This window comes from Corapipo altera, unplaced genomic scaffold (genome assembly GCF_003945725.1).
Source record: "Corapipo altera isolate COAL_440 unplaced genomic scaffold, ASM394572v1 57, whole genome shotgun sequence".
Classification (NCBI taxonomy): Eukaryota; Metazoa; Chordata; class Aves; order Passeriformes; family Pipridae; genus Corapipo; species Corapipo altera.
The window spans coordinates 1,857,603-1,884,634 of record NW_020884905.1 but is presented as its reverse complement, the minus strand read 5'-3'; the positions used below and the strand labels follow the sequence as shown (position 1 = coordinate 1,884,634).

General features: G+C 36.8%; 1 protein-coding gene across 7 annotated transcripts in view; it reads right to left on the bottom strand.

Annotated features, from left to right (window-relative positions):
* The window catches only part of DPYD (dihydropyrimidine dehydrogenase), a 336,400-nt gene that overhangs the window by 308,617 nt on the left and 751 nt on the right, over nt 1-27,032 (bottom strand). For all 7 annotated transcript variants that reach the window (XR_003528954.1, XR_003528955.1, XR_003528956.1 and 4 more), the window contains exon 2: nt 7,364-7,474. Coding sequence is in view for 4 of the 7 variants with exons in the window: in XM_027651422.1 (XP_027507223.1) it covers nt 7,364-7,474 (111 nt within the window). In the remaining 3 variants the exon portion in view is untranslated. The remainder of the gene's footprint in view (nt 1-7,363; nt 7,475-27,032) is intronic.

The following is a 27,032-nucleotide window of genomic DNA, read 5'->3' as shown; positions in this document are numbered from 1 at the left end:
GCTGAGTGAATGATTGTTCCAGATAACTGTTGATGAATCCATCAGGGGATGGAAGAAGTCACTGCAGAAAATACATACATGTAATTTTCTGAAGACAGCTGGAACTGCTGGAACAGGGAAACAGCCAGAAAGACTTGAGGGAATATGACTCGACAAGAAGTCCCTAGCATCTCTGCATATGGAAGAATCCCCAAAAAATTATTTCTGATCATCAGTTCCCAACAGGGTATATCTATTTTCAACACTATATTCAAAGAATGTATCAGTTTATAAAACAACAAAGAAATCATTACGAAGGTCTAAAATAATTCCTGAGATTCATCACCAAAAATTTCAGAGTTCCTGAAACCAGGACACTATCATAAGTAAAGAATACCGAATATTGTAAGCAACGGAGCAGTGAGTGATGAGGCAGTTATCTGCTATGCACCTGAGGACTGTACATTCTGATGAAAATGCAACAGAAGCTGGTCCAGAAAAGGTTTATAAAACTTCTGGACAGTTCTGTTGCACCAATATGTTTTTTCAATCCCCAGCCTGTTACATCTCCTTGCTTCAAAGCAGAAGGATGTCAGCGCTTTTTAAAATATAATGCTATCATGATTGTTTAAAAGACCGAGCTTTTTCTGCCAGATCTGTTCATTCACACTTAAATCCTTTTTTTATATGCATACATGACTGCATATTTAATATGCATAAAGGAATTGATGGACTGGTACTCAGAAATTTTCTGTCCAAATATATGGCAAAGTTGCAGACAGACTACAAGCACGGTCTTGCAATGAACACTTCAGTGCAACTTCATACTGGACAGTGCTACAAGCCCTGCTCAAAATACAGCATTCAGCAAGCTCTTCTAGTTCCTTCACAGTAAAATTGGTCTCCCAGCTCCTTTTACTTCTACTGAAGTAGATGTCTTCCACGACTTAGACACTAAAAATAGATCTTAAGTAATTACTAACACGCTAACAGTGGCACAGGTTTCTCCAAGAAATTTCTCAACCTAAAGCTTATGACCATTTTTAATGTCATATTTTTATATGAATAAACAGAATGGAGGGAGGCCTTCACTATACAAGAAGAAAATCTAGAAGAAAGAGCAGTATAGGTTTCATTATGAGCAATGGCTTACAAAAGCAAAAAAAAAAAAGGTGAGAGTAGAGGGGTTGAAAAAAGAGAAGCTAGTCTTCTTGCTATTTATTCCAATACACCAGCACAATACCTTTATCTCCACCCAATAACCACAGGAAAATATACAGAAATCCACATCTAAAACAATATAATGCTAAGCAAAAGTTGAAAGTGAACAGAAGGTGGTTTCTGGTCCTATCTCTACTCTCTGATTTGCTCAGCTAACGAAGGGGAATGAGTTGATCAGACTTACCTGGAATTCAGCACTTGCAGCAGACAAGCATTTTTCATTTTGTCATATTTACGCGCAAAACTAAACAATTTGCAACTCTGCAACACTTCAGTTTTGAAATGGTAAAGATCAGAAATACACCTGGAACTAAAAATCATTGGTGAGTGCTGCCATATAGAAGAGGAATCATCCAACACCAAATTTGAAGAACACTGAACCTGAAGAACTCTGAACAGAGGAAGTTAAGAGGTCAGAGGTGGTTTTGCAAGCACTCCAGGGTTAAGAAGGAACCTTTTGCACAGTACTAAGAAAGCATTTGGCACAACTTGCCACCAACTACTATTTACAATCTGATACACAGAAAATGTGCATAGAAGCACTAATTTACAGCAGTCAGGCAAGTTAGGAGCTATTGAGATATTCTAATGAAAATACTTTAAGACACTGAAACAAATATAAAACAGAAAATTCAAAGACTATAATATGCATTTCTTAGAGCAAGTATAAGTGATATCATATATAAACATGTAAACTACTTTATTCCAGTAAAATGGTTATAAGTGCCAGCATATGCTATCGATACAAGAAAATGCAGAGTAATTAGTTAATCTAAAAAATGCATGAGTAGGAATTTGACTGCTAAATGATTAAACTGGTACATTTTAAAATTTGTATTAATATTTAATTATTGACACTATGAGAAAAGAGAAAATCTCTTGATGTTACTTCTCAGCTCTTTCTGATACTCAGTAACACATGTATTATTCATAAGAATAGTTTGTGCATATACAGTCAATCACTAGTTAAATAAAAGAACCATTCTCAAATTCCCTAATCACCTCAATAGATCCTAATGCAATATTTTCCACATTTGGGAATCAGAGTGTTTTATTTAAGAAATCAGTCTGGTCATGATGAATACCGTGCAGCCTGAGCAGACATCAGTTCAAAGAATCAGATGTCAAAGTGCTCCCTCTAATGTCCCTTAATCATCACACCAATTAGTGGTTGAATAGTGATGTGATTAAAAAGACTGCTGCTATCCTATACCTATTCAGACTAGTAGAATTCTACATATGTTCTACCAATTAATGTTTGAATAGAGCAGCGATTAGAGAGACATCTGCCATTGTATATCCATTCAGAAAAGAGCTAAACTTGCATATTCATATGCAACGAAGACAAAAATAAATATTTGCAAAGGTAAACTATACGTTTAGATTATAAATATAATTGAGTTGATTTCCTTTAATGAGTGTTCTCTATTTTTCAATATTTGAGATTATTTTTTATTTATAAATATAGAATCTTTCATCAATACATGGCTAGAAATGGACAAATTACTCACTGAAAAAGCATTTATATAATGTTCCTGATTTCAGGCCTTGGGTGAACATGGTTTCATATCTACTTGTTTGCAATTTGCACTATTTCTGCTTCAACCCATCAGTTATTTGTGAAATGCTAACTTGATTATTCTGTAAGCATGATACATGATTAGGCACAAAAATCACGTGGCATTTTTCCACCTCACTGGAAGGCAATACTTGGAGTAACAAACTGATTATAGCTGAGAAAGGATCATCTTTTTTACAAGTTTTTCTATGCAAGCTTGGACATTTGTACATCAAGAGGTATTTACAAATCTGTTTTCAAATAATTCAGATGCTTATATATAGCAGTGACAACCACAGAAATACTATCAAAGTGAAAAGCAGTTTGAAGTTTTAGCAAGCACTTATTACTACTGTTTCAAGAGAGTACCCTTGTCCCCTGAATTTAAAGAGCAACATGAGCTGTTACATCTTGCAATGAATTGCAGATCTCATTCTCCATCATTAGCACAAAGCAATCTGGTAGTTGCACCTTCAGGTTGCACAGAAAAAAACAAGGTGAAGAATTTTGTTCTTTTTAATGGCTGGAAAGAACTATAGTACAGTTAAAGACTCCTGCCCAAAGTCATGCCCCTAAAAAAAAAAAACAAAAAAAAACCTGAGCTTTAAAATTATTTTGTTCATGGAAGAGGAGAAGCTCTTATTGCACAATGCTGATCAGGCTTAGCACATGTAAGGAAAAAGAATAATGCTAATGCTGACAGAAAATCAATACTGTTACAGGCTAAGACAATTAGCTACAAACCAATTTAAACCCCATTTCCTTTTCACCCTCCTTGTCTTGTTGAAATATTTCCAACACTTCCATATGGAGCAAATATTACTATTATTTCTAAGTCCTGAAGAAAGTCTGAAAGTCTAAATGCTGAAGAAACTGAAGAAAGTCTGAATACACAGGTGGATCTATATCAACTTCTCACCTATCCCTAGTAGGTAAGTCCAAGGTTTCATTACCAAAAAAGAATACTGGACTAAAACATCCCACTGAATTCTCCAGTGACAAGTGAATTTATAAAACTTGTAGAAGTGAATTTCATTTAAATGACAATCATGCACATGTACAACATAAAAGCAGAACTTGTCCCATAATGCTTAGAAACCCTATTCATACAGTGTGTGGGGTGCAATGCAAATGTACACAATGCGTGCCCATCTAGTTTGTCATCTAAATGTCAGCAAGTATAAAATACACACAGAAATGGAATTATAGAGAGTTGGAAGCCATAAATAAAAACATTAATCAGAAGTCTTAGGAATCCTGAACTACACAGGAAAACCCTGAAATCAAAGCTCAGTTTCCACAGTTCATTCCTTTGCTTTTGTTTTATCTGTAAACTGATGACCTCATGTGATCTAAATTTTGTAACCTTCTTCAAGATTTACTATTAGTACAGCCATTTCAAAACTCTTCTACTTTTAATTTCTTCTGAACAACAGAAGCCTTTGTTCCCCCAGATAGACTAGAAGCATCTGTTTACACCACTTTTCAACATGACTCAGGAAAAAACAAGAGGTCTAACACTGTTACTGAGGGTGACACTGCAATAAAGAGTTTTCCTACTCTGATATATATCTCTGAGTTAAAAATTTTGAAGGAAAGTTGACTTACCTTGCACCTACATCTATAACTTATTTTTACAGCAAAACTTCGTTGCTAACATAGTAAATAAACAATAGCACTCATCAAAAGCATAATCGAACCTTCCTTTAGGAGAATACGTTTCCAGTGCTGAGGAAAGACTGACATACAGTTTCCACTTCAGAACTCATTAACTGGGCAATCCAAAGTGTCTCAGAGCAGGCTAGGAGTTAAAATTTCACTTGTGTAATTATTCTGAGGAAATATGTAAGTCTGCCATCTGGAAGTGTATTAGACATTACAAAGTCACTGTGTGCATGCCTCAGCAGATGCAGCTTTTGTTCAGAGTTTTGAGGGCTGTTAATTTAATTAGTCTTGTATTTTCATACACCCACCTTCCTGCAAAGGCAGCATCAGTACAGCTTTAAAAGAATCCAAAGCTAAAAGCTAAATTCAGATTTTAAGGAAATAGAAACATATAAAGTTCATATGTACTTCAAACAGAGCTTGATCTGTTCATTAGCAGGACTAAACACTACTGCCAATGGTTTTTTAGACCAAAACAGAAAACTGTACTCAACCCATCCTTCCTACATTAGCTTTCTTAATTTAAAGGAGCTTAGGAAAGGATTCTACCATTTGTTGGTTTTGGTTTTCGTGTTTGTTTTTAATTAAACCCACTCAACAACAATGATCTGGAGAATGTAAAAAGCCTCTCATTTTTTCCTAATGTCTTTTATGTAATGGGAGACTAGACAAATATTTAAGTTTGATTCTTTTAGGACTTTTTCTGTCAGAATATATCTCTAAGTGAAGAAACATTTGTCTGTTCTAAAAACTAGGACCACTACTCGCCTAAAAATAAGGACTAGCTCTTTACAGCATCTTCTAGCACTTTACATTTCTTATAATAGCTTGTAAACTAAATTATGTGACATTTCTACCAAATAATTCATAATCTGCAGTAAAAGATCTATCTGTGATGAAGGTAATTATATCTGTCCATGTACACATTTGTTTCTTTCTAACCCTTAATCCTGTAAGCTGCAACACATTAGCAGATCTCTGTCAGTGCAAGGTCCTAATAACTGCACAGATCTCCATGCAGTATTGCAGAACTATAGAACTAAGTTGTTTCTTAGATTGTAAACCTATGCCAAAGAAAATCATCCTGAAATATTTGACAAGGATAAGAATTTCTGTCAAGTGAAAATCCAGACAAGGCATGCAAGCCAGCAATGACACCAAATCAGTGGTGTTTGCACAGCCCAAGAAGCTCAGGCCTTGGGGATTCAAGAACATTTGAGCCACTACGAGGTAAACCCATACAGCTAACAGCAGAAAGACAGGAAGAGAGACAATTTCTAGAAAACTATGCACTTTCACAAATAACAGCAAAACCTGCAAATATCAAACACTTTTTAATTAAACTGAATACAAAAATCAAACAAGGCTGACATGGAGAAAAGCTCAGAGATTACTAAGAGCAATTTAAAAGCCTAGATGATTTGGAAAATGTCCATCAACACACACATTAGTTAAGTGTGTACATTGTAGTTTAACTAACTAGGATAATTTACACTGGAACAGCTAATGAGGTTACTACACAGATACCCAGCTGCCCTGCTGCACGGATACCTGAGCTTCCTAACAAACAGTTTCTGAAAACAGAGTTTGCAGCACAGTATTGATTTCAGGTCACCTGAAAACATGACGATGTAAACTGCAGCTGTCCAGGAGCCACTTGCTAAGCAGTTCAACTGTCTGTGCAGCAGGAACAGACAGTTGTGGGCAATACCTGCATCAGACATCCCAAAATAATGGTCCCTGTTCACAACAGAGAAGCTTTTCCTGTACATTAGCTTCCAGTTATTATAATACTGGCCAATATGTACAATATTAAGCCAATAAATACAGGAAAATAGGAATACTAGCTATAATAAGAAAGATTTTTATAATCGGTGCCATAGAACAGGAAACTATACTAAGACTATTGCTGAAATGTTAAGGCATTGCTCCTCCCAGCAAATATTTGTTAGTCATACTGGATTTCATGATTTTAAGAAACTGAGGAACTTTGTGTCATTTCTGGTTTGGTTTGTGTTTTGTTGGGTATTGGGTGGGATACTTTTAATTACAAACAAATATCAATTTCCTACCTGAATTTGCCTGCTTAACAGGAAAAGGTGTTTTGACAACACTATGAAAAGATAACCCGTATCATTACAACCTTAAAGGAAATAGTTTGCAGATACAGTACTCTACTTTTTAAAATTCCTGAATTTAGAGGATTATCTAACACAATCTGTAGGGAGACACTACAGACCTTCTAATCAGATGAAGATCAAAGAGACAAAAGTCTAAGAGGATTTTACAAATATCACACTGAGACTAGGAATTCAAATACCTAGAGAGAAAATTATGATATCTAATGGCAGAAATAATTTGTAACGAAAAAATATTTATTCTAAAATCAACTATTTCCTGAAAAATACAATGCACAAAATTTAAAATCCAGAGCCATGTTTTAATCTAAGTTTTATGTATTTATTTATATATCAAATAGATACACGTGACAGGTTCCCCTATTACTGTAGCAAAATAAAATCACCTTTAAAAGTCTCAGAAAGGATAGTGAAGTGCTGCTCTGTCCAGTGTTACTCTTTGAAAACAGAAGAACAAGGAGGAAGTGGCAGAAGATGCAGCTGATGCCAGCTACTCAGGGAAGTTAAGGGGCTCCGTGTGACTCAGGAGCTGACACTTGAGACAGATGAGACTCCATAAAAAAAAGTTAAAAAGTTGCATCGAAGACTTACTAAATCAGCAGAAAGGAAAAAAGGATGACATGCAATAGGGTCTGAAAAGTAGTTAGCTCATCACAAAGTAACTTTATCTGCAGGAGCAAACTAGAAGCCAAATTCGGCTACCAAATAACACAAGAAACTCCAATTTATCTCTCACACGACTGTGATTTCAGCCTTAATGATTTATTGCATGTTCCAGATGCAATAATGAACATGCTCTTACCAAACAGCTTTTGTCAGAATTCCTTTTCCATTGCTTCTTTACTTGCTTCTTTACTGCAGTTGAATGAAGAGTTGCATGTGTCTGTTTTCGGGGATTTAAAGCCAGAATGTTCTGTAGAAAGAGAATAGAAAACATTAAAATATAGATAAAATTTCCATGGAAGTTTAGGATGCTTCCTAATTTTAAAAGTCTGCTTGAGTGGGTGATAATGATGAAACAGTAATCTGTTGTATTAAGATTTTATTGTATTGACATTTATGGGGACTTTTTATTTTAAATGTGAAGGAGTCACTTTCTGTCCACCTATTTAATGCTTTACTCTGAACTGATTGGTAATCCATTTTCCCACAAACCAGAAATCTCACCTACTTGAAAATTCTACCTGCAAACAACAACACAGCCCAATGCAGTAACTCCCAGCTTGCCTGAAGCACAAAGATAAAAGTGGGGTACAACATTCAAAAAGGTATAGACTATTTAGCAGCCTACATGCTGTTGACTTTCAGAAAGAGTTAAAGGGTGTTATTGGATGTGCTTCTGAAATTCCAGCAGTAAAGACTCTTCCATTTCTAGGTGTTTTCCAGTTGAGTACCTCAGGCAAGATGTGGGCAACCAAATGCAGTCAGTAGTGGTTTATGCCAATTTATTTCACTCTTAATTAAAACAGAGCAGGGGCATCCACATAAGGGATGTCATTTACAGCATCTCAGTTGATACTTTAATTTCTCAGGATAATCAAACTCAATTGTTGGAGCACATCTGACTGTTGAGTGGACAAATTACAGAAACTGGGCAGTAGGTTCTGAATCACACACAAACTTCAGCAAAATTTTGTCTACTCTCTTTTGTAATTGCTTAATGCTTGGCCATGAATATTATAATTATTTTAGCAAACTGAAATGAATTGCAAATTTCTAGCAATAAACTGTAACAGATGTACTCCACTGGGTACAGCACCAGTTGGTTTAAAACATGGAACAAATGGCGGGGCAAGCCAAGGACGGAAGAATCCCCATATGTTTGCTCCTGTTGGAATTCTGCACCAGGAGCATGGCTCCAAGCGCAACAGTTGCAGAAATCCAAAAGGACTACCTAGCACAGCATGTCCCAGAATTAAATCTGAAATAAAACTGGGACAGAAAATACTAAATCACATATACAATGTAAAAATTGTTTATATTTCCACTACCTAAATAATATACTACCTGCCTAAATCTTGGATTGCTGACCAAAGTGGTTGCTCTAGCTAGAGATCTCTGGTGTTTTAAGAACAACTCAGACGTTAACTGCCTGGATGGGAAAATAATGTAAATGTTTCTGGGTCTGTTGAACTGCCAGAAACGAAAATCCATGAGGATGTTTTCTTCCTATTCATTTCAGTTCCCTGGTTGGTTTTTCACAGCTTATGGCTAGTCAGACATTTAGTAAATTTAACAAATAAATGCAGATAAGTCAGTCACTAAGAAGAAAAATTACTGAGAAGAAAGTTCTACAGTCGGTATTGCAAATAACAACGTACGCACAAAAATAAACCACTCTGGACATGCAAGAAAGGAATCCTGAGATCTCCAGTCTCTCTAACACACTGGTCATCTGAGCAGGGTGAGAGCTGCTGGTGAGAAGAATTATTTGGGGTTCTGCAATCTTGCCTGTCTGAATTCCATGCTTATTCTGCTCCATAAATTCTCATTCTTGACAGATGAGCTGTTGATCTCTCCAGATGTTAAAAGGGCAAGACTCAAGTTCCTCAATAGAGAACGCAAGTACATAATACACTCCTTTTCAAAGTACTCTGAACTTTGGATTTCACATGAAGATGCTATTTGTATAGTAATGCAGAACCTGTGAATTATATCTTTACAATCTTACATAAATGGTCACATTTATTTCATTAAAAATAAAGTAGGTATAAATCCATTATCATTAATGGCTGCAAATCAGAATATAACACTTCTGTATTTGTGTAGAAATCTGTTTAGGTTGACGGAGAAAGAAATGGGGCTATGAGTAGGTACACAGATGCACATGTTGAGTTTGTGACTCGTGGCACAGCTGCACAACATGCACAGTAGAGTTAAACCTGCAGCTTTGCACAGTGCTGATGATTATGCACACCACTAAAGAATTATACTTTCTTTCATTATCTCCATAGATTATTTTGAAGACTTCACTTTGGGAAGAAAGCTGAGTGGCCTGCCTACAGAACGTAAACCAGTATATTTTGCAGATGAGTTCCTCAAATACAACTACCTTAAGAAATTGCTTTAATAATAACCCATGACGACGACTTCTTTAAGTCTTTTGAAATACAACAAAATAGCTACAAAATATAGAAGAATGGTTCGATTTCTGAATACATCCTCTTCTGGAAGGGAACATACTATATTGTTATTATGTGACTAATAGCTATTAAGGTTGCAAGTATCCTAAAATGCATTAAACTACTCATACGTAATGTACATGGAGAACAACTAGCATGTAGTCATAGCTACAGTTTTTTAAATTTTGAGAATTTAGTGACAAATGGTTATGTTGATCTGTGTCAACACTAACACAGCTTCTGAGAATAAACTTACTATAAGCTATTCATTAGATGCTTATTGCTTAGCTTCTACTTTAAACTGTATGACTAACAAGGCTACACAAAAAATACTAGCTCTAATTTTCACTATCATCTATTAATCAAAAGACTGTAGAAGTTTAAAAACAGCATATTATATCACCCTAAGTAATTTATAAAAAATTTGAATTAATATTACTCCAAATAAGTGATTTCAAAGCAGTCACTCAGGACAGAATACACCCTCCAGTTGGGAGTCCTGTTTCTGACACGGCACTTTCGGCTAAATCAGGGCAGGTCTGGCACTTGCTCCCCAGTGATGCAACAAATTTCTGCTAAGGACATTTCATTTCACTTTTAATTTCATTAAAAGTGTCACACAACGTTTTATTCCCATCTCATAAAGCCACCCTTTTCCTGAAATCAGAAGAAGCTATTGCAATTAAATCTGATTCTTAATTAAATGCATATTCAGCAAAATAAAGTTATGGAAGCACTATGCTTATTGGGAATGCTCCGAAGTCAAGAGGGACAGGGGAGGCAGGCAGAGAGGGCACGTCGTTAGGAAAAAGAGTAAAATTTAAATCACAGGTGGGACTTCAGTAAGTTCAAGGCAGTCCTCAAAAAGTCCTGCTAGTCTAGCATTGTCTTTGTAAAATATACAGCACTAATTCAGATTTTGAAAGCTTTTCTTTAAAGCACTACGTTGTGAAATCTTTGGATTTTTTTTTCTTTTTTTTCTTTCTCTGCCCTAAAGTAACAATCTTAGCCAGATGTCTCACTTACGTGGATTTTGTCCCTCACTCAAAACAGTAAGTTTGGAAAAAATTCAATAGTTCAGATTCCTCTGCTTCTGGAAAGTCTCCTACTGAAACCAATGAGTTGCATCAGGAGTATTTAGTCCTCAGTAATCCTCATCTTTGTTATTGGTAATTCAAAGCCAGAATAAGGATCAGAAAAATCTACCTGCAGGCTCTGTCACAGGTTGCGGCATTAGAACTGTGTAAGCTTCTTAACAAGACAAAGTAAAAATTTGCTGGTTTCATGGATTCTGCCCACTTCCCCTAGCTTGTTGGGAAAGTTTCTTATTAACAGCCCCAAAACACCTCCTGAAGTTCACCACAGATCAATACACATACAGTCACAATGGACCTGCTGAAAATGCAACTGTGTGGAGGCAGACTATGATTGTGGGTGGGCATAAATTACAGTCCCATGTGTTATTCTCTTTGTTTTAGCATATAGCACATTTACCTAGCCCAAACCCTGCAATACACAGGTTATATCCTGATTTACTCCAGTTGCTTCATAGAGCCTCCTCAGCTAAGCTCTTTTATATACATCAGTTAAAATTCAGGAGTAGCCTAGGCATGCTAGGGAATGCATGTGGTGAACAATTTAACCCACCCCATTCCATTAATCTACCCAATTTCCTTAAAAAGAGTTGTAATCTCCCTCACAGCAAGTAACATTAAATGTAGTGTAAGATACATATGTTCACCAAGTGAACATAATGAGAACATATTTATTTTTTCTAGGAGTAATGAGCACACTAAACAATTAATTTCAAAGCTATGCAAGTGTTAATTCATTGACAGAAACAAGTACCTGGGGCTTTTCCAATGATAGTTTCTAGTATGTCTGAACATGAAACTAATTTTATAACTGTTATTTAGTCAAAAGCCAAAGAACTCAAGATAGAAGTATTTGTTTTTAAAAGATCAGATGACCCAGAATAATGAACAGTGTTTAAAAACCATGTCAGTGAAGAAAAAGATGACCAAGGCACGAACTCCTTCTATTAATATCTAATTTGAATTGCCTAGTTCATATTTTACATCTACTGTGCCTCTCAGAAGGCTGTATGAAGCACAAACAGTTAGATGCAGCCTATAAAGTCCCTAACTATCACTGATGAATGAAATTGGTGAAAGTTTCATTACCAAATCACCAAAAGCAAGTTCTAGTCATAGAAGAGTTTGTAAGATTAGAAGATAAACAAGATCTTAAAAATTAAATACCTATGGTATCAAATCTTCCAGAAGCTAGCTCTATGTAACATTTCATTATTGAAAGAATACGAGAAAATGTTGTGAATTTCTCCCCCATGCTTATGTACCACAGAATATCCCATAAATTGACACTTGTGTCAAATGTGCATTTCCTTACTCAAGATCTGAAGAGAATCTTTACAAACAATTTATATAATCTGGTTGATAACGTATCTTAGGAGTTCATCCAAAAACTTCAAAAAGGTGAAAAGACTGTGGTTTCACAGCAGTTCAGGCCTGGTTTAATTGTGAGACAACAAAGGTCAGAGAAAGCTCAGTGAAATGTGAAATGAGCGCAGATGTCAGGGGAACAGTGTGGTCAGCCTTTGGAGAATCCAAGGGAAACCCCCAAAGAATTATTTTAGTGTATTACCAGATATATTTTCTGTTACTGAGACAAATGGCTGCACGTGTGAGCAAAGTCACAAGCTTACTGCAAACCCATTTTATTGCAGTATATCAATGTGATGAGGTGCAACCCTCTTCTCTTTCAGTAAGGATAAATTCTCCAGGTGGCCCTTTCTGTCCATGTCTGAGAAACAGTACTTTACACTACAGTGATAGCTACAAACCAGAGTCCTCAAGGTCCAGAAAGCTGGAAGACAGGGCTCCACTTCTTTGGATAGACAACCAACCTATGAACCAGTGCTAAAAGAGCAGTAGCACTGCAGCCTCCTGTGAGATAGGGACTGAGAAGCCAACAGGCTCAAGGGACTGAGGTCTGACCCTGAATCCCGGTGTGCATTTGGGCAGGGAGAGCTCAAACACACCTGGAAAAATACTCAACTTTTAATCAGAAGACTAATTTCTTCTTCGAGCCACACAAGCTCAGAATCTCAAAAAAGTGCAAAAACTAAGGCCAGTGGATGATCTTGTGATAAGCATACACTAGCTGTGCACTGACAGGTCACTGCCTTTAGCATAGCATTTAAGTACTATATCTTCCTCTTTACATTTCCACATAGCTTTACATTTCCCCATAAAACAGACTGCTACTATATCAGAACAAACACCTTTTTGGTTTCTTGCACGCCTTACATAGCCTCAAATATTTAGGGAGAGTAAGAGTATTTACCTTACTTATCATAGCATGCCAGTATCCTAGGAGTGTAGTCCTAGATCCATTACTAGATACTTAAAAAATGGCATTTTCAAAACGGTTTTTCCACTACAGATTTTCATGGTCCTCAGATTTCCCTGCAGTAAATACTAAGTCTTAACCAAAAGAGCAGTTTTCTAAATCACTCCCACAAAAGTCGGGAAAGTCTTAGATATGAGTTAACTAAAGTGGACTTTCTGTTACAAAAGCAAAGTTAATGCATTACAGATTAACAAAGTAGTAAAATTACACAATCCTAAACATGGTTTACCTAATCATGTTGATACCTTAACTTTCAGATTAAGAGCTTGATTCCTCTAACTCAGCAATGCATTTGTACTAGGTATTACTGTAAATTCAAAAAGGTTTATTAAGATAAAAAACAAGAAGAGTTGTTTCCCTTAGATACCAACCACTCTCCTCTATGGGAATAGCTCTGGGTGGTAAATTACGCTGCTGGAAACTCTGCATGCTACCTCCTTGACACAACTAATCTCTGCTCAAGTGTCTTGACCCTCACAGGGAAAACTAAAGCGAATACCCACCCTCCGTGCTTTACTTTAAGTACCCAAGTAGTACTAGTATTCAGTGAATTATTCATGTGTTTAACACAAGCACATATACATCAAAACCATACAGCATAAAACAGGTTCAAATTTCACCATAACAAAAGATCAGTTCTGAGGCTTCTCCCTACTCTGTGATAAGATCATGTTTTCACACTATAAACAATACACCACATCCAAAAATATTAGCCTCCATATAGCAAATTCAGAGAAGACATGGCTGAGCACAGCTCTTGTAGATTTACTCAAAGTTGATTTCACTATTATGTATTCATTTTGTTGTCTAAAATATTACTTAATTTACCATAAAAGGTTTTAATTTGGTGCAGCTATCCTTCTCCACATTACGGTTAACAATTTAATATTTTTTCTCTCTAACTGGACAGTTTTTAACCATCCAACCAATTGGCTAAGTACAAAAAAAACCCAAGAGTAACTCCTGTCACAGTCTTGATTCTGAGCTTCCTGAATGCTATTACATTAGAAGCAAGCGCATGCATGGTCTCCACAGTCTGTGAAACCCACTGTGCCCAAAGTTACCTTTTTTCATCTTCCTAACAAAAATATATTCCTTCTTTATAAATCAAAACTTAAAGCTTCAGAAAATATTAGGTTTGTATCACAGGCGTAACAGTAGTTTCTGGTTTTCTCACTACAAAACTTATCCATGTCTCGACTGCTTGCACATCAAATTGCTCTGTTACATGAGGAATACATATGCCATTTGGTACTGCTCATTCACATAGACAGTCATTTAACAAAAGGATTACAGCAAAAAGGATCCTTATCATATACATACATTTACACCTCACTTCTATTTTTCTACAAGAAGACAAAAAGACTGAAAAAGAAAGCAAGCTCAGTTGGCCTTTGAAAATAAACTTAACGTCAAAACCAAAAATAGGCCACTGTATCCCCATAACTGAACCTCCAAACTGGACCCTCAATTGCAGGTGTTTGCTTAACCAAAACCCAAACTTGCATTAGAGACATGTCAGCTCATGACAGGTGAACACTCTACTAAATTTTGATCACAAGAGAGAAATTAGCAAAGTTACTACTGCCTAAGTTTAATCATTGGCAAAATCAACGGAACTAATTTTAGCTAAGCAAAGCAATGTTCTGAGAACTTCGTTAAAAGGTGATTTGCAAAGTCCAATAAATGAACTTGAAATTCAAGGATGAGTGTGACAATATACATCCAAAAGATCTGGTACATTCAGTGCTTGAAATACATGTGAACATCTGTATTTGTTCCAAGAACATGTCAACTATCTATCAGCACTGACATTCTAAATCTGTTGCAACATGAAGAAGTAAGAAGTAAACCTACCTTTGTGCAACTAGTGTCCAAACTTCTACAAAAATTTCAGTAGCAACTGTTAAATACTTTGGTAAAATACAAAACTGGCAATGGAACTACTGATTTTCTAGTAATTTTGTGTATAAATCAGATCATTCTAATCAAAAGGGAAAAAATAATCAGCATCTAGAAGTAAAACAGAAATGTGAAGGACTTGTTAATTGTACACTATAAACAATAATGGTTTAATATGTGAAGTCACATTTTAAAATATAATTAAATGCCTGATAATTGGGGGGGGGAGAAAAAGAAAACAGCCAATTTTCAAGCAATAACATTTGACAGTCCATGCAAGTAAGGCAAGAGGAAACTGTTGCCAGTTTCCCTCTTCCTTTTAAAACATCTTTGTCTTTTTCTGCAGAAGCACACAGTGACGTTAACACTTTTAAGAAAAGAAACGTGATATTCTGTAAATACATGGGAAATCACATACATTATAGATGACAATGGAACATAAATTGACAACAGGAAATACAAAGGGATTCCTTGGAGTTCTTCACTCTTACAATTTTGATTTTTAAATCTTACTGACATTAAATACTGATGAAAGTGTGGGATGGAGGCAGAGGCGATAATCAGATTAGGCTTCCCAGTCTAAAAACATGCCAGTAAACATTTGGATTCTGATCTGTCATACTTTGTCCCATGCTTATACCAGAAAACTTCTTTTTAAAATACTTTATAAAAGGTGTTGTATGTAGTAGCATTATTTTCCAACTCTTTTACTTATTAAGCAAAACTGCATCTCTGCTGTGAGTCCTCTAAAAAGGGAATAACTAGTATTTTTATAATATCTAAAGTTTTCTAAAATTATAGTGAAGTATTTTTCCTATAAAAATACTGTAATGATTCTGAAGCTGTGGATTTCAAGCATGAAAATTAAAGTATTGGACTTTTAAAAAAATAAAATTTCCATCTTGATGACAGGTCAAAGCTTTCTTTCCTAGACTACAAGACCACAAAGTTGTCATTCAATTAGGATTGAAATATGAACAAACACTTGTCTCAGATCAGCACTCTTTGTTTGTGGTTTGGTACGAGCAGGAACACATACCGCAGAGTAACAGAAGTAATGTTATTCAGAAATGATGCAAAGGAAGAGTATCCAGGTAACTGTTCTATAAGTGCTTTAATTATTTTCCTGCTCTTCAGAGCAGGATGGTTTCAGAAATGTGGATTTAGTCTCTACCTCATAGAATCATAGAATGGTCTGGGTTGGAAGGGACATTAAAGACCATCTTGTTCCAACCCCCTGTCATGGGCAGGGACACCTTCCACTAGACCAGGTTGCTCAGAGCCCCATCCAACCTGGTCTTGAACACTTCCAGGGATGGGGCATCCACAACTTCTCTGGGAAACCTGTTCCAGTGCCTCACCACCCTCACAGTACAGAATTTCTTCCTAATATCTGATCTAAACCTACCCTCTTTCACTTTAAAGCAAACTCCCCTTGCCCTACCCCTACATGCCCTTGTAAAAATAAGCCCCTCTCCAGCTTTCTTGTAGGCCCCCTTTAAGTACCAGAAAGCTGCTTTAAGGTCTCTCCTGAGTCTTCTGTTCTGAACAATCCCAACTCCCTCAGCCCGTCTTCACAGGAAAGGTCCTCCAGCCCTCTTATCATTTTTCTGGCTCTCCCCTGGACTCACTATAACAGGAACACATCCTTTTTATGTTGGGGACCCCAGAGTTGGATGCAGTACTCCAGTGGGGTCTCACAAGGGCAGAGTAGAGCAGGAGAATCCCCTCCTTTGACCTGCTGGCCATGCTTCTTTGGATGCAGCCCAGGATATGGTTGGCTTTCTGAGCTGCAGGCACACATTGCTAAGTCATGTTGAGCCTCCCACTTGACTTTAGGTCAGCTCTTCTTTTAGCTGTTGTTTGCTCCCTTTTCCTGAGCAAAGGCCTACCTTCACAGACAAGATGAGTTTTGTAAGCAAGGAGGGTGATTAACACCAGAAGTAAAAGTTATATGCCCAATTAAGCTTCTTCTCACAGCACTCGAGGAAGGGATTCACAGCTGCCAGTATGTCAAGCAGGACACACTAGCTGAGTGTGACAAAACGCTGACCAGACAAGAGGAACACAACCACAACAGTTGTTCTATCACACCCTCCTGGACTTACACATCAACAGGCAGCGTCTCACAGGCATGCCTCCAGGATGATGGTTCTCAGCCTGAAACACCTTAAGTTTAAACACTTATCTCCATTCAAATGCATGAGTTCCCTAGCTTCCATTTGAAACAGGGAGAAAGAGGGGGAAGCCATCACAAGTAATTACAAGAACAAACATTTTGTATAACAGTCTAATTGTTACTGGAATCACCCTGGAACAAGAATACCTTCACCCCCATGTTCCTGCCTTGCACTGCACAAAATGGATGGCAAACCTGGATGAAATTCTACTGATTAGCTCTTCAGCTAAGATGATAAAAGTGAATCAGAGAACAGACATGATAAAAACACTGCTCCAGCACTAAAAGAGTTTTGACCCAACTCTCAAGCCTGGTTCTGTACTTTTGACGAAGGGCTCATTAATAAGGTGCACAGAGAACATTATGCTGGGAGTTAAAAACTATCTAACTTTGCTTTTGAGCTAAATACTTCTTAGTGTTCCTAAATTAATTCATCTTATCTCCTCACCTGGTGCCAAGATTTAGCAGCATGCAAGCTACTCTGCTTTTCTTAAGAAGCAGTTCTTATTCTACGATCTTCTGGAAACTACTTCTTATCATATCCTATCCTAACTAAAGAGAACTGGCCCTTCAGCAGTCAATAGTATTGGTTACTGCTAACATTTTAGCCCGACTGTAGATATTTTGAGAAGAGACAATATTTTTATTTTTTTCTCTTCTGTACTCATTTCATTTCTCCATTTTATCACCAGCATCCTAGAACAGCTTCTGTTGTGGTTATCTTGTTTGCTTTTTTTTTCCGTCACAATTATTTGTCACTTTCTCACTTCCATCTGTTTTGAAAAGCTATGTTTGAGCTAACTAAAATCTTCTAAATTTTGCATTTTCAATTGGAGCTGAAAAAAGGGCAATATCAAACACAGCTTTAAAATGGAAGCAGAATAATTCTGGGAACCACCTCTTTTCTCCCATCTTGTGTTCCTGTTATCAGCACACACACACACACACACATCCACACATTCAAGTGTGTGTGTGAATTTGCACAAGTCTGCTTTGTTCCTCTGATTCTGAAGACTGTCAAGATTAGTAGGGTAGTGTACCTTCAGGACTGATGAACAGACTTGTTAAGGCTAAAATCAGCTCTCATATTCACCTGTAATTATATCCCAAAATATCACACTACACGTGGTATTTTGAGCACACATCCTCAAACCAATTATGGATTATAGTCCTAAGAGTTAGTATATAGACCTAACTAGACACACTAAGAAGGACAGCAGGCTTTAATTTCATCAATACTAAACCAAAGGCAAACCTGGTACTCATTTCGATTTTTGAACTGAGCAGTAAATCACTGATTACTTCTTCAATACTGATTTAATTTAGAATTAAGAGTTTTCCTTAATGTGAAGGCTACACCCTATCTCACAAACCTCATTTTTAACCTTAACATGTGACATAATATGAAAACTGCTGACACAAATAATTGACTGCTTTATTATAAATAGAATATTTAAAGTTATTTTTTAAATGCCTCGTAAATCCACATTAAGTCTACTTTATTGATTTCAGAAAAGTTCATTTTATTTCCATAGCGATATTGCATTATCTGAGCACTTAAAAAAAAAAACAAAACACTTTTCTCGGTTTTAACTGTCATTGAAATATCCTTCATTTCAAAGATATCAAGAAATTATCACTATTCACTTTCAATACAAAGCCTCTTACATTTCAGCTGTCATTTTCAAAAAATCATACTGAAAATAGTGTTTCTAAGCAGAGTTCAGTTGCAGTGTAATAAGTAATAATTTCATCAATTAGCAGTATTCAGCATCCACTGAGAGTTCTCTCACTATTATTTTATTCATAGAGTCCTTTGTGGAAGTAGCATACTAAAAAGATCCATTTATCCTTCAAGGTTTTTCATAAATGTGTCATACATCTTAGAAAACAATTGGTTATTATTCTCGCTCAATCTAAATAACTATAATAACTTCCAGGTGTAAAACCTCTCTTTATACTTTCAATCTTCTTTACTCACATTATGGGTCTACGTTCTTAATAACCTATTCTAACACTTCTACCTACATTCACAAATGAATTCTGGAGTTTTGCATGCATGCTAGACATGCCTGGATGGAAGACTAGTCAGCTTATTGTTAAGAGCAGAACAGAGTTGGGTTTCACAGAATGCCCTTCACAATCAAGGCAAAACCAAGCATTTTATAATGAGCAAGATGCTAGTACAGATGTTAACAGTGCAATGGCTGTACAGGAAAATGCTGTGATTATTAAACTCAGCAATAGCTTGCTTTGCATATTTTATTCCTCCTTCCTCTAGATCCCTGCACATATTTATCAGCACTTTTCTCCTCACCCAGAAGCACACGTCCTGCCTTCTGTCCTTTCATCTCAAGACTGCAAAGGGCTCCCTTCAGAGCGCAACATTATCATTCCTTAATCGACTGACAGGTATGCGATTGGGCAGTGAAAGGTCCTCTCTCAAGACTGGGTAGGTAGCTCCATGCAGACTGTACAGCACAACAAAACAACCCCATCTCAGGAAACAGTAGCCCAATTTTCAGTGATGCATCTCCTACACAGCAGCCTGCTCCATTCTCTCCACATTGGTCAAATGTTCCATTGACTGAAGAAACCCTGGTCAGGACAGCTCATTCCAACAGAAGTTTCAGTTTAAATAAGGCCTCTCAGAGCACAGTTAACAAAATCACAACAAAGAACCAAGGCAATTGTGCAGCAATATATTAATAAATAAACTAAGTACCACAACAACCTATCTGAAAATGGCACAGAGTCCAATCTCCATAATGAGCATAAACCTAATGATATTGCATGTATGACTAATACTTGAAAGAAGAGTATCCTTAGGAAGAACATATTAACTAACATCAAACTTTCAAAGCAGCTTTCAATTTTTCCACCTCATTTCTACAGTCTCAAAGTGGTGTGTACAGGTATATCTATTAAAAAAACAAAACACAGCAACAAGACGTGTGAAGCAGACAGTTTGGCTGCCTGGACACTTCTCTCCTTAATTACATATATAATTGTTTTTGAACCCGAAATTAAAATGTCAGAATGCACCATGATTGCCTTTAACCGATGACTAACATCCCATCTAAATGGAAATATTTAGATTCATCGCTTAGATACCTTTTTAATTTGCTTCCAAATAGAGTCAGAGACAAGTATGTCTGCCTTCTCCCATTTGCACTGTTGGTGTCAAGTTGAACTGGAAAGGCCAACCATTTCAATGAACTAAAATAAACGTAATTTTAAGGTCAAGTCACTTGTAAAACTTCAGGCAGCAAATGTCATACTCAAAATAAAATTGAACCTCAGCTTAAGCAGAGATGAAAGGTTTGGCATTTCAAGGACTTCATTGTGTTTATCACTTTAAATTTGCAAATAAAATATGGACATCACATATATTAATATTTATCATACTAACAATGTTTTCTGAAACAACACACATAAATAGTAGAAGAATTATTAAAACCAAAATACTTTTATAGGTGGGCTTACTCTAATTTCAAATGGTGAAGTCTCTGCAAGACCTAAAAACACTCAACATTCCTCATCTATGACCACAGTAAGAACCCAGATGTTTCATAGGAAGGTATCGGCATTTTGACATAGGAACAAAGTGAAATTGCCAAACTCAGTCAGCACCATAGGAGAACAAAGCTGTTGAAAAAGTAGGTTATTTCATTTGTAATTTATGATTTGGATAATATTAAGAAAAACTCCTTTACATATCTTGATCGAAATAGTCCCCAAATGTACTTGCTTTGGTATTTCCTCCTCCCTGTGTCTTCTAATTTTCATTGTTACTCTTGTCTTTTTTCTAATCGTATTTTAAAAAGTTTGTCCACTTGAATCCCATGTTCTTTGTCATATGCAACAACAAAAAAAAATTGGGTATTTTGTCATGGTTGTAAGAGTTTATGAGAAGAAAAAAGTCAAAGTTAAACCAAAACCCTGTCTGAATCACCTATTGTTTCATAAAAGAATACACCCGGCCAATTTAAAGGCAAAATGTTCTTATTTCTAAGAAACATTATTATGAGAAGAAAACCAGATAATTTAGTTAAATTCTTCCACTTACTTCTTTAGCTGCTTTCTTCCCCAATCACAATTTGACCTGGATATATCTGACTTTTTTCAAAATTTACGTTTTGAATTATGGTCTTGCATTTGAACCGCATACAGACCAAGAGGACAAAATGCCCCCCAAGATCTGTGTAGCCAATCTCTGTTAGCACATTTCACAAACTGATGCTCTGTACATGTAAAGTTGCCAGAGATTTATGCTGTGCTGATCTGCAAGAATTCTGCCCTTTGTAAAAAATGACAGCAAATGAAAATGAAAAGACTTTGAAAAACATGCCCACACAAACACCACCCTCTGAGCTTCTGATAAGGCATGTATGGCCAAGGGTTTCCTAATCCCAAATGTTTGATTTCTTTGCCAAATCACATACTTGCCGAAGTCTTATATAAAGGCACAAATCCTGCTCTTCTCAAAGGCAACAGCACAGGGCAGGGAGCAGAGTGTGTAACACTGTACTGATGAAATAAAAAAGGAATAGAAATCATATGCTAATAAGAGGAGGGAGGTTGCCAGGCAACGAGGGAGGGAGAGAAAGCAGTTTTTGATTTGAACTCTGTGCTGTCAAAGGGTTAGCATAGCCAGAACAAACAGGACATATTCAATCCAGCTTGTCTGCAGTCACCAGGAATTTCAGCTTTTCTCAATATTTTAAATAGAAGTGTGTTCTCAACTCAGTGCCAGTTACATTTGTGTTCCCTGGGTCATTTTACTGACACTGGCAAAATGGTATAGAATAGGATGAAAAGTGCAATTTTTAAAAGTGTTCATTTTAAAAGCAGCAGCTTGTGTCTTTGGGTAGCACAAACTGCACCATGCATGCACACTGGCTGGTAGATTGGAGAGAGCTAAGCAATCTTGTGTCCAAGTAAACTGCAGTCCATCAGATACAGCCACACCTCTCTGGGATGCACTGAAAATTGTGCAAATTCTGCCCTGCTGCTAAAACTGCCCCCCTTCAAATGCATCTCAAATGACTGCCCTGCACCATTGCACTTGTCATAGTTGAAGGGTAAAATCCTGCCTTATGGATCTCAGCTTCCTATATAGACACATAGTGTTACTTTCTCAGATGTAACACTAAGCAGAGGAAAGAATAAAATTCAAGATTGGTCTACAACATAAAATCATCACAAAATCCATTTCTGTAAAAGGAAAATGAATTTCAGTTCCTTCTCATTTTCAGAGTTGCTCACTGCAGCGACTACTCATAAGTCCCAGTCATGAGAAGAGGTGGGAATAGCAGTTCTTATTTGAAAGATCTTCTTAGAAAAAGAGTAGAATGCTAAGAATGTGGAAAAAGTTGGAAGTTGAACTCATAAGTAACATTGAAACTCAAAGGTTGAAGGAAAATGAAAAGCACGAGTCAATTTTTTTTTCCAACACAATTATTTTGGAGGACTTGACTGAATTTCAGCACTACAACCTTGCAAACTATCAGCAGTGGAGGCAAGACCATACATAACTCCATAAGCATCAACAGGATTTGCACATAAAACATAAAAAGATAAAATGTTTCCTACAGAAGACTTTCCTTCCTACTTGCCAGATCAAATTTTAACCTGATGACTAAATCATATTGTTCAATCCTCTAAGACAGACATGGTAATTGTGGTCCATAATCTTCCATGAGGTCTTAGCAATCATGCTGTAATTGCTGTTCCACTCAGCTAAGGGTTTACTATAATAAAACCTCTAAAACAATGAAAAGGCTTGAGAAATTCATTAAACAAAAACAGCTAAACAGGAAGCTTTGTTTCCTCACTGATTGTTTGTTAAATGACCCTAGGAAGACACAGCCATCAATCTGGAATAGCCATCTGATCATCACAACAAGCTATAAAGCAATAGCACAAAAACATTCTACATATTAAAGTTTCATTATGGAACTTCAAACAACTAACAGGTATCTACAATTGAAAGAGACACTGTAATAATTGGGGCTTTTAAAAATAAAAGTTTAGCCTAGATCAAATGAAGCTGCTTCAGCTATTTATTCACATAACTTTTGCCTGACAGTTTTGTGAGCCATGCTGACTAGTAGAATTACCTGATATCTTGCTGAAGGTTTCCTGTGTTTTAACAGTACTTTTTATTTTTCAATCCCTGCCCTGCATCCCCCTTTTAGCAAAACAAGCTTAGCTCTGCATACCTCTCTACCTGCAGTCTTTCACTGTTCTCATCCATTTGATGAGAATTTGAAGGATTAATGTTGCCAAATCAAGTACTTGGAAATTAATGAATGGAAAAACTGTGAAGAGTTGAGTAGAATCTCGAACAACATTATTGAGTATTGGTCTCTGCGTGCTGTGTTTTCCTGACTGCATTCTAGTTTTCTCTGCAGTCTCTCTAGTCATCTCATTCAGTGATGTTTGGGTGGTAAACACTTTATAACTCTTTGCCATCCAGACTACAGCTAGTGAGAGTAGGTCTCCCAGCCTTCATTGGTAAGGGCTTCTTCCCAGCAGAGTAGAGATGCTTTGCCACACTGTCACAAACCTGAAACATTGACAGTAAATTAAAACCCATCCCCCCAACATAACTTAGTGTGAAAAACAGTGTTATCATTCTTACAGGAGGTAGAGAGTATGTTGGCATTTCACAGATCTCACCTTCCGAATCATCTGTTGCATATGTTTAAAAGGGAGTTGGGTGTTGATGGGTAATTCCCTGTTGGACCAGCAGCTGGGTACCTAGAATGTTGTCACAGCTGTTTCCACCCCAGCACTGATGTCAGAAGTGAGAATAAAGTGAAAGGTGTGAAGGGCTAGAGCCATGTTCTGAAATTGCAATCTGGGAATTGCCTGAGAATTATCAGGGTAAATTTGTGTCACTTTCATTTATAATACAATGAACACTGTCACTATAAACTGTGTCAACCTTTCTTTTCATTTAGCTTCAGACAGCATAGATGGCTCTTAAGTCACATATTTTTATTGTAGAAGTTATAAAAATCATCCCAAGCATCTTTGTTTAGTGTTACTTTAGAAATCTAACATTTGCTGTGCTTTTTATTCACTGTGCTCTTATTTCTGTGCTGGTGTAATCCACAGGTATAAATAAATTGCTATTGCCTATTGTGAACAAAAGCTTTACAAACAACATTAACTTCAGGGTGCAGAGGAATGTTTCTTAAGGACCAAACTGTGCCCACTGGGTCCTTAGTGAGGACACAGGTGGCTCCAGGAGTTCCTCAGTGCCTAGTGGAATGCGGAATGAGGTTATAGGCTATTTGAGCAGCTCACTAAGGGTACAGACAACACATCTGAACTCAAAGGACTCACCTGGTTTCAGGATCAGTTAGGGAAATAGAACTTCTCGTGCTTCCTGCTACGTGTCAAGGCCACTAGGGAAGTGCTCATAAGCTTCAAGGAAGCCTTATCGTACAACCTGCAGTTTCTATACTGTTTGAAGTAGCAGGTTTGATAGAAGTGATGGTTCTTCATTCCCTGGAATATATACTTAGCAGGTGCTACGCATCATGGACTATGACAGCAAGGTAAGCAAGTTTCACTTGTCAAGTTTATTCTTCTCCCAATTCTTCCCAATTGAAGATTGCAATAGATATAATTACATATGGCTTATACATGATGACAGGAAGGAATCAGGTAAAAACACAAGGGAAGGTGAAAAAAGAAAGACTTTCCCAAAGTATCACTGGGAAGTTTACATGAAGTCTGTAAACATTCTCTGGATCTTGCACGTACATTTCACATAGTTTCACATTACAAGTTAGAAAGGGAGTGCTCTCCTCAATGTAGATTTCAAAAATTCTTACAAAAATTTAAAGAGGTAATAAATAAAAATCCAAGGCAAGTCCTTGTACCATAAATACAAGGTAGGTACTTTCACATGTAGCTATTTTTGAACAGGTTTTCTTTTCTTTTGCTTAGAGTATCTGCATCCAAGGAATACTAACAGCACATTTTGACAGTTGACTGTATTCAAAAAAAGGCAGTGTTTGGAGTTTGTGGGGTTGGCAGTAGTTGAGGGGAGGTGGAGTTGGTGTTTTATTTTGGTATTTTGGGAGCTATTTTTGTGGCAGTTGTAGTGTTTAAAAAAAATAAATAAATGGAGACCACCATATACTTAAATCAAAACCCACCTAGTCTCCCACAATATGGAAAGCAGACTTTCAGAAAACAATTATCTACATAATTCCTTTATCTTCTTTAGTTAGGCTGAAGCTTCTGGCGAAGCTGAACAAGGGGGACAAGATTCCTCAGAGATAGCTTCCTGGAATTTTTCTTTTGTAAAATAACTTGGAGAACTGGCTGTGATTTTAGCTACTTCTAGCACAGATTCTCAGCTCCTCTTTAACGAATGACATGGTTTTTTATTCAGCCTGGATCGAAGATCATATTTAATATTTTAATTATATGAACTTGAATTTGAGACACTGACCATTGAGATAAGTTTCATTAAATCATTTGTTCAGTTTTTATACTGTAGCCAAGAAATTGACCAAAACATTCAAGTTGTGCTGCCAGTGCTCATGTTGATAGATCACTCCCCTCAACAAACAAATTACTGAGAATATTTACCTACAATGATACTTAGCTAACATACACTGTCCCTACTTCAAAGATAAAAATAAAATACATTTTATTGAAAATACTTCCCCCTCTCCAAAAAAAAAAAAAAAAAAAAAAAGAAAGTTCTATGCAGGGGAAAAAGAAAAAACCAAACAACACCTCGGAGGGCTACAATTAGATTATCAGCAACTACTGATATATTCATCTGAGAGACAAATCATACAATGACTAAATTTATTCGAACAGATGGGGAAAGGACAATACATTTGGTAAGAAGTAGACAGCCTTGATTTTCTTGCTAGTTTAAATGACTGCTGAAAACAAAAACACAGCAAGATGCTGACCAAAGTTTCTATTTGCAACTTCAGAGTAAAGCAAACACTAGCCTTTTCAAAATCCATCAGTCTTCTAAACCATGTAGTGCTGCATACTATTACCAATACACAGTCCTATCATAATATTGTTCTTTGAATCTGAGTCATATATCTAGAAATGCAAAACAATGTAACCCTAGAAATATTTTGCATTAAAAATTTGAGGAAAATACTCAAAAACCTGTACAACTAAAAATCAATCCTTTGTCATAAAAAAATTATCTTCAACCCTTGAAAAATCCCAGATTGGCTATTCTGAAAACACTGAGCTGCTAAAAGACAGTACTGATTTCATACCACAGTGCCTCTCTAACTACCAGGAAGACTTCTATGATAGTTCATTCCACTTCTGGACATAAGTCGTGGTTTGAGCAGCCGCTCGGTTAGGAAATAGACTAGGCACAAAAACTCAATATGAGAACTGATGACAAAATTCAGTCACAACTGACCTAGAGGTGTGTTCAAGCTGCTGCTGTGCACATTCAGGTATTATGACTGGGCCCTCAGGTATTATGACTGGGCCCTCAGCGAGCTACAGCAGCCCACCCTAAACTTAGTACCTTACACTTCAAGGTAAGGTACAAAAAGTTGTGTCAGGCAAGAACAAGACTATCAACTGCAAGTTGGTTTATTCTAGACTCTTCATAAAGAGCTGAAGTTTACAGCCACATGCGAGGTCTTGTGAAGGGTGGGAAAAAGCTACTTTGAAGCCCAACCATACAACCTGGCTAAAATGGGCAGGAGTTCACTACATATTCCACTGCACTAGCAATGGTCAGTCCATCTCGCACCAGGGCAGGCCCCAAACCTACTTCCAAGATCCCAGCCAGACCTGAAGCAAGGAATTAAGCAAAA